Genomic DNA, 15,597 nt, shown 5'->3' on the forward strand with positions numbered 1-15,597 from the left:
AACCAAAGCCACACCATAGTGAAGATCTGACATATGAAGTATCCATCTGAGAAGTGGCTCTGTTTCTGGCATTGCATAGTAACTTCCTCCTGTGATACTTACTTAACGCTACAAACAGCTAATTCATGTCTCAGCCTATTACACACACTGGCACTATCCTAAAGCAACTGAGCTCCTCTCCATCAGGCTGTTGCTTGGTCACATTCTCTTTCCTATATTAAGCTGTTAACTAGCACTGAAATCTTTTAATTTAAAAAGTTTATTGGGAAGGAATGAAGAAAAATCCTGTTTATGGTGGAAGAAAGTAATTAAGTATATAAGGGATACATAAGAAACTTAGAAAGGCAGGCAGGGATCAGGTTTTGAAGAGCTTTACAGGCCAGATAGAAGAGTTGATATTTGTAGAGGTAAAGGAGCCAACCACTGGAGCCTATGGAGTCACAGCTGTATTTCTGGAAAAATTACTATGGCATTAGAGCAGAAGGCAGATTGATGTGGGAAGAAATTTGAGGCAGGGAGATGAAAAAGGAAACAATTCCAACAGTCTTGAGTGAGAGGTGATGAGGACCTAAACTAAAGTAGTCGTGTGAGAGGAGAGGAGAGAAGGGGATTTTTGGGAGAGATCTTCTGTAAATAACAACAATAATAATTTATAAAGCTAATATTTATATAGTGCCTACTTATGTGCCAGGCACTGCATTATATGCTTTACAAAAATTATCTCATTTAATTCTCATTACAACTCTGCCTGATAGGTGCTGTTAATACCTCCATTTTATAGATGAGCAAACTGAGGCAAACAGAAGCTAGATGAGTTGCTCAGGAACACACAACAAATCAAATGTTTGAGATCATATTTGAACTCAGATCTTCCTGACTCCAGGTCAGACACTCTATACACCGTGCCACCTAGCTGCATATAGCAACAGAAAAAATAAAATTTGGCAAATGATTTCTTATATGGGGTGTAGGATGACACTGAGCTTGTAAATCTTGATGAGTAAGAAAATGGTGGTGTCCTCAATAGTTATAGGGAAGTTTGAAATAGGGGTAGGTTTTGGGGAAAAGGTAGTAAGTTCTGTTTTGCATATGCTGGTTTGGGGATATCTATGGGACATGCAGTTCTAAATGTCGAAAAGGCAGTTGGTGATAGGCTGATGTTCAGGAGAGAGACATTTGCACACAGATGAGAGCTGAAGAGCTTACCATGTCACAATGTGTGAGAAAAAACAAGGGGGCCCAACACAATCTTGGCCCATGCTTAGTGGGCACAATACACATGATGATCTATGGAGGCAAGAGTGCTCAGAGAGGTAAGAGGAAAAGAAGGACAGAACAATGTCATGAAACCTGAGAGTGGCTAATGGTATCAAGTGCTGCCAGAGAGGACTGAGAAGAGTACATTAAATTAGCAAAACAGCAAATCGAACATCCTCTTTAAAATTTTCAAATATTGTTTTATAAATTTTATTTTTTTTTGCTCTGAGCCTCTGATAACCTGTGGTCCCTCTGCCCCCATTGAACCTTTTTTAAAAAAAATGCACAGAAGAGAACAAAAGGAAGGAATCATAATCAGGATAAGTTTTTTTAAAATGAATTTATTCTGATTTATCAACAATCACTTCCATAAGCTTTTGAGTTTTAAATTTTTCTCCCCCTTCCACTCCATCTCTCTTTCCAAGATGGCACACAATTTGATACAGGCTATACATTAGGATAAGTATGGGTTTTTTTTAGGATAAATTTTAAGAGCAGTGTATGGTATGTATTTTTTTCTAAGTGATACAAAATGAACTATCACTTAATTTCACATACAATCCTTTTCTGTCTTTGGCTGTATATGAAATTTATAAAATAAAACAAAAAATTTTAAAAAGAGGATGCTAGATTTGCCAATTAAGAGAATATTAATAAGTTTGGAGAGAGCTGTTTCAGATGAATGGTGAGGTGTAGGAGCCAGGCTGCAGTGATTATGGGGATAAATAAGAGAGGAAGCGGAGGCACTGAATATAGATGCTTTTTCAAAATCTGGTTGAGAAAGGCAGAAACAGCAGGATCTAGTGAGGATTTTTTAAAAAAGATAACACATGGGTGTGTTTACGGGGAGCCCGAAAGGAACAAATGGTTAAGTAGAGACTGAAGATTAGAAAGAGAGAGAGGGGATGATACTGAGGGCAATCTGCTGGAAGAGATGGGTTCAGTGGTACATGCAGAAGGATTGGCCTTAACAAGGGTTCTGCCTTTATCAGAAACTAGAATAAAGAAGAATAGGTAACAATGTAAACAGGCATTTGAAAAGACGACCTGGTGAATATAAACTGTAATAAGGATAATCTGTCTTCAGATAACCAAGAGTTAAATTTAAAGAGAAAATATTTCAATTTATTTTCACTCCCATTAAGTGATTTTTTAAAAAAGGTAAAATCATCTAATTGATAAGTGAAATGCTAATGAATTATTTTACATAAGAAATTCCAGTTTGCTTTCACTAAAACCTGGAGCTCAACAGAGCTGACTTACCTTTTGCTACTTCAAGGGTTTTAACAATAAAATGCCCACTTTGCCAAAGATGTGGCCAGAAAATAAGAGACAAAAATTCACTTGGATTTTATATAAACTCATCTCAAAGGAGAATTTAAGAATTTTTTTCAGTAACAGATTCAGTTAACATTTCCATTTTTTAATTGATGAAATTTAAAGGAGAAAAAATGGTTAATTTCCTTTACTAAAGAGCAGAGATAACCAGATAAAGAACATTCTTTTTAAATAACCCTTATGAAACTGAAAAATTTTAAAAACTTACTGGTGTTCCTGGAGCCACACGAGAAACTATCACAGGCATCTTCTGATCATATCCACCCTTAGAAAATGTAATAAAGTTAGTGTCAAATTCATGACAAAGAAAAATTTCTTAACCATAAAGAAAAGTTAATTCAATTACCTTTACATTGAATCCAAACCTTCCATTCTCATCAGGTTTCATTTTGATCAGGACAAGATTATCCTGAGGAATACCACCATTGGGCTAATTAAAAAAAGAAAAGAAAAAGCATGTAATTTTCTTTCAGTTTACAAGAAAAGTGACTAATTCTTCATATTCCTTTGACCCAGAGATTCTACTGTTCAATTAATTAATCATTAAGGAAATTTTCCTTTCTTTTTGGGGGAGTATGATGAGGGGGGATTGTTGTTTTCAAAAGACTCAATCTCCCTATCTTACCCAGGGTAGAAAGGGTTAGTTATGGGCCTGATCCCACTACTGCTCAGCATGGGAGCTTTGACCTACTCCACTTGTAACCTGGGCTGGTTGACCCCACCTTAGGCAACCTGGTATCCTCTGCTCCCAAAAGGCTCTGAAATTAATGCTAAAATTAGTACAGAGACCCACTCAATAGGCATGGCTCACTGTAGCTTAGAACTCTAGAGGTCAATCAGCAAGCTGGTCTCCTCCCTCGATAGGATTACCATTGATAGGTATGCCACCATATCCTGCTAATAGACAAGTATTTATTAAGAGCCTAACATGTGCCAGGCATTAAACTAGGCACCTCTCTTCCTTGGCTTCTGAAATAATACTCTCTTGATTTTCCTTCTACCTATTTCAACACTCCTTTTCTCAGGTTCTTATGCTGGATCATCATCACTATCCCACTTTGTCAGGATGGATGTCTCTGAAAGCTCTAACCCAAGCAGACTGCTCATATTTCCTCTCTTTATGGTCTTATCAAGTCCCACAAATTCAAATACACAAATGATTACTAAATCTATATATTTAATTCTAAGTTCTCTTAATAATTCCAGATCACCAACTGTCTACTATTCATCTCCAAAGGAGATATCACATATATTAAGATGCACATTTTAAATGTGGCAGAGCTCTCTATAATGGAACTCATTTTCTTCTCTGATAAAACCATATCTCCTCTAGATGTAAATGTTTCTGCTAATGATGTTGGTGTTCAGTCATTTCAGTTGTGCTCGACTCTTCATGACCTCATTTTGGGGTTTTCTTAGCAAAGATAATGGAATGGTTTGGCATTTCCTTCTCCATTCTGCTAAAGACCTCACCATATTTCTAGTCTTTCAGCTTTGCAACTTCATAGTCATCCATGACTCTTCTCTTCCTCATTTCTTCTACCCAATCAAGTGTCAAATCTTTTGATTTGTTATCCCCATCTTTCCCCTTTGTTCTCTTTCTTACACTCGGACAACCATCATCTCTCCAAGATCTATGACAATAACCTTTCATCTAGTCTCCTTGCTTACTGTCTCTCCTTTCCTCAATTCATTCTCCACATAGCTGCCAAAGGAATTTTCCTAAAACACAGGCACTGTACTGCCCTATTCAACAACGTTCAGTAGTTTCTTACTTGCCTAAGAGAAAATAAAAACTCTTCAGCATAGCATTTAAAGTCCTTCACAATATAGTTCCAGCCTAGATCTCTAAATTTACTTCATATTCTTTTTCACCAACATAACAGCCTTGCCAAACTGGCATGTTTGCTGAACAAAATGTTGCTCTCTCTCTGTAGTTTTGTACAGGCTATCCTCCAGGCTGAGGCATACTTCCTTCTCACCCTGGCCTCTTAAAATACTTAGATTATTTCAAAGTTGATGTAACTACTCTCTCTGCTCCTTAGGAGAAATCGTTTTCTGATCCCCCAAGTTCTGAGTACTCTTTCCTTTCTCAAAATATCTAATTGCTCATGATAACATGTTGTAGAAATTATTAGAATATAAGCTGTTAAAAGCAGAAATTTGTTTCCTTTTTTTCCCTTTTTTATTCTCTGTATTAATATGGTCCCTTGTATACAGCAGGGTGAATTGGGTGAAAACGCTATCTTTGGCTTTCCCTGACCCTTCTTCTCGTGCTCTACTGTCCTTTCCCTATTCTCTCCCTTTGGTCATGTTTATTGATTTCCACCTTCTTTTCTTTCCATCTTTCTTGATCCCCCATTATTAGTGTGAAATTTTAAACTCAAGAAAATGCTTCCCTCTTGACCTATAAATATATATAACAAGAGACAAAAATGACTAAGGAATTTGACAAAATTCAACTTGTTAAACTTCTAAAGTTAACAACCACCAAAGGTCCCGAGATAAAGGGATATCCAAAAGTACAATGATTAAGAACTCTCAGGCATTTAAGCAATTTACATAATGGATGATGAACACTCCTGGGACTGCAGTGAATTTTAATTCATCGTTTAAAATTATGAAATAATTTTACTGAAGTATCTTAATTGAAAAAAATGTACATTCATTTTGAAGATTTTGAAAAGAAAAAGCTTTATCTTAGAATGAAGTCACTGTTGACATTCCCTCTTCCTCCTGACTTTCGTGGTTCCATTCAAGACTCAGCTCAAATCAGACCAGCAAAAGGCCTTGCCCAGTCTCACCTACTCCTCGTTCCCTTCCTCTGAGATTACCTTCCATTTCACTTTATGTATTATATATGTATGTGGTCTTGCCTATTAGATTTTGAGCTCCAGAATCATGTTTTTGCCTTTCTTTGTATTCCCAGTGCTCATCACCATATCTGGCACATAGAAAGTGCTTAATGTTTGTTGACTGATTTGTAATGCTGCTGCCATTGCTAGGAACATTCTACATACTAGGCATCAACTAGGACCTGTAAACAGGAGTTTCCAAAATTTGGCTGCACCGTAAGATGGTGGGAAAACAGCAGTACTATGATCAGATACATATTTAACATATGCCACCCATTTGTAAGTGCATAAAAATTACAACACAGTAAAAATATAAAATTAATACATGTCAAGCAATAACTGACTGTAGATTTTTCAGGTGAAGCAGGAACATCAAATGTTTCATTAATATGGTTGTCCAGGTCTTGCTGGGAATGTGAGAAATGAATCTGGTTCCAACTGTTCTTCTTAGATTGTTTAGGTGGTAATGCAGGAGGCTGCCCATCTTCAGAAGTCTCTTGAGATCTGAAACACAGAAGGGAAAAATGGGAGAGAGAAGACAATTTTCTGAAAATAGTCAATAGAAGCATTCAGTTAAAAAAGAGGGCCATACCAAAAAATAAAATAAAATTAAAAAAAAGGCCAAATAACCTACATATTTACAATGTTTAATAGAGGTGGCTTTGATATAGTAATTCTTCACTATCTAAATGAAAATCCATTAACTTTAGATAACAAAGATTTAATCAGTTCCATTGTTGACTAAGTTCTTACTTCTACATATAAATTTATATACAAGTTAAATCTGCATAAAAATACATTTTAAGGAAAAATCTTGAGTAAGGTAAAATATTTTATTTTAGAGTGTTCCTGAAAAAAAAAACCAAAAACCCTGAGGCTGCTTTTCTTTTTTTTCTTTCCAATAATTTCTCTTCCTTCATTTTTTTCTTTATATTTTAAAATTAAAATTTTCTTTTTTATTATGAACTTAATTGACAAAAATGAAAAAAAATTATACATAAAAACATATGAAATTGTGAACTCCTATTATGTAGCTTTAAAATGTACATATCAATTTAACAGTATAGTTAATTTCCCAGCTTGTCTGGGTTCCCTTCTAAACTACTTTCTACTCTCTTCTGCTTAATTCTTAGTATTTAGAGAAGCCAGTTTGCAACAAGGTAGAAGGACAATAATCAAGAATTCTGAGATCAGAGTCAAAGTCATGGTCTAAAATATCAGGCCAAACTAGGAGACACAGGTAAGGTTTAGAGATGAGCAGGTAGGTTCAGGGGTTTCAGAGACTGAATCCAAACAAGGAACACAGGCAGAAGACTTGTCAAGAATATATAGGTTCAAAAATCAAGATATATAAAGAAGAGAAACCAGCAAGAAAGTATATTTGAGAGATCAAGAAATCAAGATGAGCATGAGAAAACAGGTGGGAAAAAGAGTTTGAATAGGGAGAGTTATCTCAGGGTCTGAAATAGCAATGCATATTCATTAAATAAAATAAAATTTTAAAAGCTGGATCCTTACAAAGGGTTTTACTCCCAATACAGAGTTAGTTAGTAGAAATGGTCATTTCTGATTCTAATTTTATGAATAAAGAAATAGACTCAGATTAGTTAAGTGACTTCCACAATCAAATGGCCACTAACTGGCTAAGTCAGGCCTCAAAACCATCTTTTGTCCCTAAATCTTGTGCTCTATTATGATATAAACTCAATATGACTACTGATCCCAGATAATCTAATTTCTGCTCTTTGTTTTAAATACAGCTTCACCAAGCCTGGCATGTACAGACTCTGTGTTTTCTCCAGTTCCTAAGCCACTTTGACACAGAGGTTGGTGCTCTCTATGGTGGTAGCCACTCCCAGGGAGAGGCTTTGCTGGAGGGGAGATGGGCACGAACTCTTCTGCTTCAATATTTCAACAGATCCATAAAGTCACTGATGTAGGTATTCCCTCTTAAGTCACAGCCTTCAGACAATCCACACCTTCTCATTCTGGATGATTTTTGAGTACCCCCATCAATTGCTCACTTATTCACATAGCCCCATCATTCCAAGACAGGTGGCCAACATCGAAGCCTTTCTCTGTATGTTTTAACATTACATAGGTAGTATCACAAGGTTACCAAAGAAAGGGAAGGGGAAGAGATGAGAAAAGAATAAACGTTTACTGTGCGTCTACTATGTATCAGGAATAGTTCTAAGCACTTTACAAATATCTCATTTGAACCTCACAACAATCCTGTGATAGATAGGTGCTATCATGATCCCCATTTTACATTTGAGGAAACTGAGGCAAACAGATTCAAAGTGACCTACTCAGGGTCACTCATTTATTAAGTGTCCAAGGCTGGGAATGAACTCTAGGCTCAGCATATAATCCACTGTGCCACTTAGTTGCCTAGAAAGAAAAAAAGGGCCCAAATGTACAAATATAGTTGTAGTAGTTATTTTTGTTGTAGCAAAGAACTGGAAACTAAGAGAGTACCTATCAAATAAGAAATGGCTGAACAAATTATAGTGTATGAACTTACTGGAATACTATTATGCTATAAGAAATGACAAAAGGAATGGGTTCAGAGAAACTTTGGAAGACTTTTTGAACTGAAGCAAAGTGAAGAGAACAGAATTAGGAGAACAATTTATGTAGTAACAAGAAAACTGAGAGAAAAAAACCACACTTGTTAATTGAAAAAAAAAATTAAGTTAAAAAAATACATATATAAGTACCAGTGTTGCATTCAGGCTATCCATTTATCAGCCCCTGTCCTTGCTCTAAATCATGATCATAATTTCTTAGATAATGTCTTTTATGCAACGTTTTACTCACAAATCTTTTTTTTATTACAAGCCATAACCTATTTGAAGCTACCATATGTTTCCATTTCTCTTTTGAGTTACCCATGATGTTAATTCTTCAGAGATTATAGCATTTGTGATTAATAACCATAAAGAATGAGTAAAAGAATATTGATGTTAAAAAAAATAGTTGTTTGACCAGTGTGGGACGGTTGATAGAATTCAATCTTTTCATTTTTTTGCATTTCTAGGCCCAGTTCATTGTCCATCTGCAATGTCTGTTGGACCAAGTTCATAAGCTGAAGAATATCCATCCAAATGAATAACAGAGTCTAGACAATTAGCCATTCTTCATCCATTTCATTTTTCCTGTGGAGATTGTTAACACTAAATTTCACTGGCTGACTGGGTTGTGAGCTCATGCTACAGTGTATGCTGGTACGATTAACTCAAATAATTTCAGTTGGAACCTATAGAAACATTCATGGAATATAGTCAGTACTAGGTAATGAGAGGCTATAGATCAGGACAGGTCAAAAGAGTCCAGGACAGAAAGTGAGGTTGGACTGGTGGGTAGATCATTTAGTGACATGCAGGAGAGAGTTCATAAGTACAGGGGTGGGTATGGGGGGAAGAACAATTAGTTTAGATATTGAGTATGCGGGTACTGTTTATCTTGAGGGCAGAACCAAGTAAGAAAGAATCTAAGGGAATTAAGCTCATCTGGAAAATGATACTGAGAGTCACAGTAGGTAATTTAGAGCAGAATTGCAAACACACAGCCAGGAAGGCCCCAGATGGCCCAAACACTCCCAAGCATGGCCAAAACAGATTAAAATGTAATTGGGAAGTAATAAGGAAAATAATAAGTAAATTAATGTAACTGGGAAGTATTAAAATACAATAAAACATTGATAATGTTAATATGTGATTTTCTAAGTCAATATGCCCCCACAGGGATCTTTATGTGTAGTTTGGTGGCCCTTGTGTCTATTTAAGTTCGACACCACTGATCTAGAATCTAAATTTAGCTCTAAACAACATGAATGGCACAGACAGGCAGGCAGGACAGGGATGTAACCGCTGGGGAAGTGGCTATTGAGAAGAATGAAATCCAAGTAGAAAGTACAGATTACAATTCAAGACAGGTATAAGGAAGAAGGAAGATAACAGTTCAGGCTATGATATGGAACAGGATCTCAAGCTATGGAACAGGTGGACAAATCAATATAGCAGAACATAATGAGCACTACTGTACCTTCTGCCCGGTTTTAGATAGCATTCCTGATTTGCTTAGGTAAAGGCTAGCGAGTCTGGGCTACTGCCCAGACTGAAACAGGATTCTGCAAGTGTTAGTGATTGAAATAGGGAGCTAAGTCTTTGAGGAAAAGAGGGTAGCCTATATAATGCTAACAAAGGTCCCCTTCTGAGTAGTTTATGATTTTAATGCTATTTTTTTAAAAATTAAAGTCACGCATATAAAGTAATGAGTTACAGTGTTATATAGCGGATAGAGGGATGACCTTGGAATTACAAGGACCTGGGTTTAAATTCTGCATCTGACACATACTAACGATGTGATGACCAGCTGGGAAGTTACTTTGGGAGCTGCCTGAGGCATTGAGAGATCAGAACTATAAGCTACAGAGGAGTTACCTATCTCAAGTTTCTCACACTAATGAAATCACAGGTGTTGACTAAAAAAGAGAAAAAGTAACATATAATGACTGATTAGTTAACCTGAATTCTAGGAACAAACCCTTGATTTACTTGCAGTGTAACAAAACAAAGCAGTTAAAATTTGCATCTTTTCATGCCTTAAATTCCTAAGCAGTTATGTTGACATGTGCCCCCTAATAAATGAAACTTCTTTTCTCAAGCAGATGTTATTAGTTATGTTTCTAAGATATATATTCAAAGGGTACTCACAAACCAGCGTAATCTGTACGGAAGCAATGTCTCTCCATTTAACACGTAGTCATTCTGCTGCTTACTTTTTAAAAAATGATCTGTGTCTGCTTTAGTCAGTGATGAGTTTTATAGGCAAACTAAAAATTATAATAAGGGAATTAAAATAGATTTAAAATAGTATCACTAAATAGGCCAGTTCTAATAGTAGTTCCTATTTTGGGGCCAATGTAAAAAATCTGTGTAATAGGGTGATGAGACATTGTGTACTAGGGAAGAACAACGAGGTAAGGCAGTGTAGGGGTGGGAGGGAGGAGGGGGACTCCAATTAGAAAGGAGGTTAAGGCCTACCAAGTACTTGAAGGTAGGGCCAAGTAATCCAGCCCTACAGAATGAATTTCTTTGATGCACAGGAGACTAACTAAGTAGGTCTATCTTACTTATAAAAAGGAAGCAAAGTATTCGCAATTTTTAAAAAACCTGTATATTTTAAAAAGTTTTACTGATTTACATTTATATCACATTCATTTATGAATATAAGATAAGCCCTCTCTCCCTCTTCCTTGCCCAGTGACATAACAAAGGAAAAGAAAAAAAAGGATTTCAGCAAAATCAATACACTGACCACTTCTTTTTCTTTTCTTGGTATACTATCAACAGTATAACAAACAATAAGACAAAGATAAAAATAATAATTTACTCAGCTGTGAAATCACAAAGTCAACTTTAACCATTAAAACTGCCAACTTGTCAATTCTGGAAAAAGAGCTTCACTATTTAGTTCTCTCAGGATATCAATTAAAACTTCTTTCCAAGCATTCATGTTTCTTTGCAATATCAACTAGGTTAAACTTGGTTTTCTTAAGGAAGTATGTTTTCTCGGACCTTTTGCTTCTGTCTTCTCTTTAGCCACCACAGTTAAAAGTATCCCCTGAATGACAGTTAAAACTCTCTAGCTCCTCAGAGTTCTCATAAAATAACTGTTAAATCCTAATTTCAATAGTTTCTTTTCTCATTTTATTTTTCAATTAACAAGCATTTATTTTCTCTTCTTTTCATTCCAGTTTCCAATTTAAAAGAAAAACAAAATGCTTGTAACAAATATAGTCACCAAAACAGAATTCCACATGGTACCTGTTTAAAACCCTCATGTCATTTTGAATACATCACATTTACAAATGTACATCTTTAATACATCATCTCTGTCACAAAGTGTGCAGCACAGTTCATAACCAGTCCTCTGGAATCATGACTGATGACTGGATTGATCAGAGTTCTTAAGTCCTTCAAAGTTGTTTTGTCTTTATTCATAAAAGTTTGTTCAAGTATTTCCAGGATTCTCTGAAACTGCCTGTTTCCTTGACTTCCATCTCTCACTCCATAAACACAATCTTTTGCCAGATCCTGTACATCTACCTTTGTAATATCTCTCACACATGCCTCCTCTCCTCTGACACCGCCGTTACCTCAGTGCAGGCCTTCATTAACTCAGGCCTGAAGTACTGCAAAAGAGTTCTGGGAAGTCTCCCTGTCTCAAGTCTCTCCTCACTTCAGTCCACCTTCCATCAGGTCCACGTTAAATAAACTCCAGTGGTGCGCTATTACAAACGAGACCAAACAGATAACCCGTTTGTTTTTAAAGCCCATACTATCTTTCCAATCTTCTTACACTTTCCTCTTCTGCCTCTGTGGTCCTTCCCACCCTCCGGGTGGTAAGGGTGGGGGGATGGGCTTCAAGAGCTCCTCTCAGACCCTCTGTTTGAAGAGCACATTCAGGGAATTCACCTTATCATCTCCTACCTGGCTGATCTGAATTTAATGATCTCCAAAAACTCATCATTCTGCAAGATGAACTCAATTTAGTAACTCACACCTCCTCAGATTATTTCTTACCATGGCTGCAGGACTCTGTAACACCCCTGTACCAAGTACTCTACCTTCCTCACCACTTTTCAGTTTCTTGTTATGTGTTGTCTTCCCTCCTTAATTTGTTAGTTCCCTGACAAAAGGGACTGTCTCTGGCACTTCTTTGTACCACCAGGGCTCAGGATAGTGCCTGGCACACAGTAGGCACATAATGCCTGGAATGTCTTCCTGCTCAACTCCACCTCCTGGCTTCCCCATCTGCCTTCACCTCTCAGATGAAATACCATTCTCTGCCAGAAACCTTCCCAGTTCCCCTTAATGCTAATGCCTTCTTTCTAAGATCATCTCCAATTTATCTCAATAAATATTGGTGACCTGACTCCTTACAGCTTAACAGTATCCCATTCCATTACATGACACAATTCGTCTGGCCACTTCCCAACTGGCACTACATTTCACAGCCAGAGTACTCCCAGAGTACTCTGCCTCCTTAATGAAATGAAGGAAGTGAATTTCCGCATTGGTTTTCTGGGTCAAGAATGGATATTTTAATTATACAACATTCAATTTTATTTTATGGGGTTTTTTTTCTGATATATTTTTAAAGGACAAGGCTTCAGGCTCTCTGTAGGTAAAGACCTATCCTATAAGATTTGAGATGAATTTTGATTTAAGTTAAAGTATTCACATTTGGGAATACACTAATAAAATAGTCCTTAGAAAAGAGGCTGCTCTTTTAAAACATCTCTCATCTTGAGATGTTCTCCTGCAATAAAGACTGATGAAAGAAGGAAGGAAGGAAGTAAGCATTTATTAAATGCCTGCTATGTACCTGGCACAGTGTTAAGTTCCTTATAAATATCATCTCCTTAGATCCTCATAACCACCCTGGGAAGTAGGTGCTCTTATGTTATATTTTACAGTTGAGAAACAGACAGATTCAGAATGACTTGCCCAGAGTCACACAGCTAGTAAACTAGATTATCTGAATCCAATCTGGTCAGTCTAAAGCTAGATTTAAATCTGGGTCTTCCTGACATGAGGCCTAGAGCTCTATCCACTGTCTTTATTTGCCTTTGGCTGCCATTATAGTTTATTTGTATTTAACCTCATGCCTCAGACAAGGCTAGTAGAAAGTTTTTCAAATTTTAACTTGTTAATTCAAGTTAGTTTACATTGAAATACAAAAAATGTAAACGTATACGTGTCAAATTCAGTACTGTATTAATTTATATTTCCAAGGCCAATAAAATATAAAGGAGCTCAAAAGACATAAATGCCGAGAATGAAATTCTTCTTGAACAAAAGACACATGGCAAGGCTTTCTGAAGACTCCAGAGCTCCAAAATTAAGTTTCACAACTAGGATCCCTAATACTCACCACCAGAAATGGGTAACTAACCCTAGGAACCAAGAATCTAAAACTCAAAGACAGTGGGAAAGGGAGAAAGTATAGCATCATAGGCTCCTCAAGAAAATAGAACACTATGGTTTCAGGAGCTGTCCTGGGTTAGAGTGCTGGACAGTAAGGTCAGAGACTATGAGGATAAGGTTAAGCTCAAGTCCACAGTTGGGAGAGCCAAGAACTCATCAAGAATACTACCTGGCTTCTGTAGCTCAAACCATAGTAACAGTTGACAAATTATGTCAGCAAGTATCCCAGTAAGAATAACTGAAGAGGTATTTTATATTTATAGATAAATGTTATTTACACCAAAGTCAGTACATAGCACTAGAAGGAAAAAAGGATACTATAAACCATCTCATTTTACTTAAACTTTTAATTTAATTGGAATGGTCTACATAAAGATTTAGAACATTTTTTTCAAATGGCTGTTGATGACTTGGTTATTGGGGGTGGGCGTTGGAGAAAACACAGCTAATGCAGGAATTTGTTTTGCTTGACAACACATACACATTTGTAAAGGTTTGGTTTTTCTTGCTTTCTCAATACAGAGAAGGGGTAAGTAGGAGGGAGAGAATTCTGAGCTGAAAAGGAAATAAATTTTTTTATTGCAAAAACAAATACAACTTGGAAAGACTTAAGAATTATGAGCAATGCAATGATTCAATGATCAACCTTTGATGAGTTGTGCTAGCCACTACCTTCCTAAGAGAGATGTGATGGACACAAAATGAAGTATAAAATATACATTTGGGACATGATGAATATATTTTGATTTGCTTTGTCTGACAATGCTTATTTGTTACAAACACTGTGATTTTCTCCTTTTATTTGTGGAAAAAGGATTTGCAGAGTCAGGGGGGAGCTAGAAAGAGCATTGTCAAAAAAAAAAAAGACCTGAAAAACTAAAGCATTTTCAAAAAACACAGAATAGAATACAAGTTCAGAGGTAAACAGACAAGAGAAACAATTTTGAAAGTGATGGAAACATTCTTTTGTTGGTGTTTATTAAATTCAGAATTTTATTTTCTGAAAATAATTATAAATAAGTCTTTCAGTAGTGTTTGTACAATGTTGTTGCATAAACTGTTCTGGTTCTGCTCACTTCACTTTGCATCATGTCTTAAGGTCTTTTCAGGTTTTTCTGAAACCATCCCCTTCATCATAAATTAAATTACTGCATTTTTTGTGCTGGTATATTCTACTACACAAATATTCTGAAACTCAAATGACATTTCAGAGAGTCATTCATTCATATATTGGTTAATATGCAGCTAGTGTATTTCTATGGGTAAGATGAAATACTATTTTATTTGAGTTAAATAGGACTCTAAAGGTGTGTTACACAATATTTACCAACACAAAATTTTTATCATTTGTACACACACACCCCCCCCCAGTAGCTGCATATGGATAATAACCAAGCCACTGAAACTTCATATAACAACAACAATAACAAAATGTTTGAGCCACCTTAAAGGAAAATGCTTACAATTCTTCTACACAGAGGGTCACATTTTCAGAACACTGAATTCACTCAAAGAGAGGGAGGGATGGGGAGCTGAGCTACACAATTTTGAAACTATAGGTGTGTAAGTAGAATGTTTAAAATCTCTGTGATTTAATAACATGTTCATTTCAGTTACTGATATATGTACTAAGAAAATGAAACCAGGAATATCCAAAATATTTTGCATACTTAGAATCTTTAATTTTTTAAAAGAAACCATATTTATCTACACTATAAAGGTTACTGACAAAGTATTATGCACCTTACTACATAATAACTTTTGATTGTAAGAAAGGTGGAGATATAAAAGAATAAAAATATCTTTAAATGATTCAAGGTGTTTGGCTTTTATATTTGGCTTTTCACTCTGTAAAAATAGATGCAACACTGTAATGTACTGCAATATATTAGCATAATGAATTGTGATAACTGACAATCTATCAATGGGCAAAACTCATCTTCTTTTATAGGTGTCTAGTCAGCTTTGAATTTCCTTATGAATGCATAAATAACAGCAGTCCGAGCAGTTTGGTCTTCAGTCAAAGCAGTTTTATGGGCTATTGCTTTCAACAATATGTATCACAGTCCACAATCAACAAATCTTTATTAAGTGCCTATTACATGCCAGGCGCTGTGCTAAGCTCTAGGGGAAAAAAGAAAAGCAAA

The 15,597-nt window shown here is 36.1% G+C and overlaps 1 protein-coding gene across 4 annotated transcripts in view; it reads right to left on the minus strand.

Moving 5' to 3' along the window:
- PTPN4 (protein tyrosine phosphatase non-receptor type 4) overlaps nt 1-15,597 on the minus strand; it is a 217,630-nt gene that overhangs the window by 27,897 nt on the left and 174,136 nt on the right. For all 4 annotated transcript variants that reach the window (XM_078146809.1, XM_020963090.2, XM_020963089.2 and 1 more), the window contains 3 exons: nt 5,795-5,954; nt 2,942-3,025; nt 2,804-2,860 (listed from right to left, as the gene is read on the minus strand). In XM_078146809.1, the coding sequence (XP_078002935.1) occupies nt 2,804-2,860; nt 2,942-3,025; nt 5,795-5,954 (301 nt within the window). The remainder of the gene's footprint in view (nt 1-2,803; nt 2,861-2,941; nt 3,026-5,794; nt 5,955-15,597) is intronic.

This window comes from Phascolarctos cinereus, unplaced genomic scaffold (assembly GCF_003287225.1).
Source record: "Phascolarctos cinereus isolate Bilbo 61053 unplaced genomic scaffold, phaCin_HiC Scaffold_726;HRSCAF=1367, whole genome shotgun sequence".
NCBI lineage: Eukaryota > Metazoa > Chordata > Mammalia > Diprotodontia > Phascolarctidae > Phascolarctos > Phascolarctos cinereus.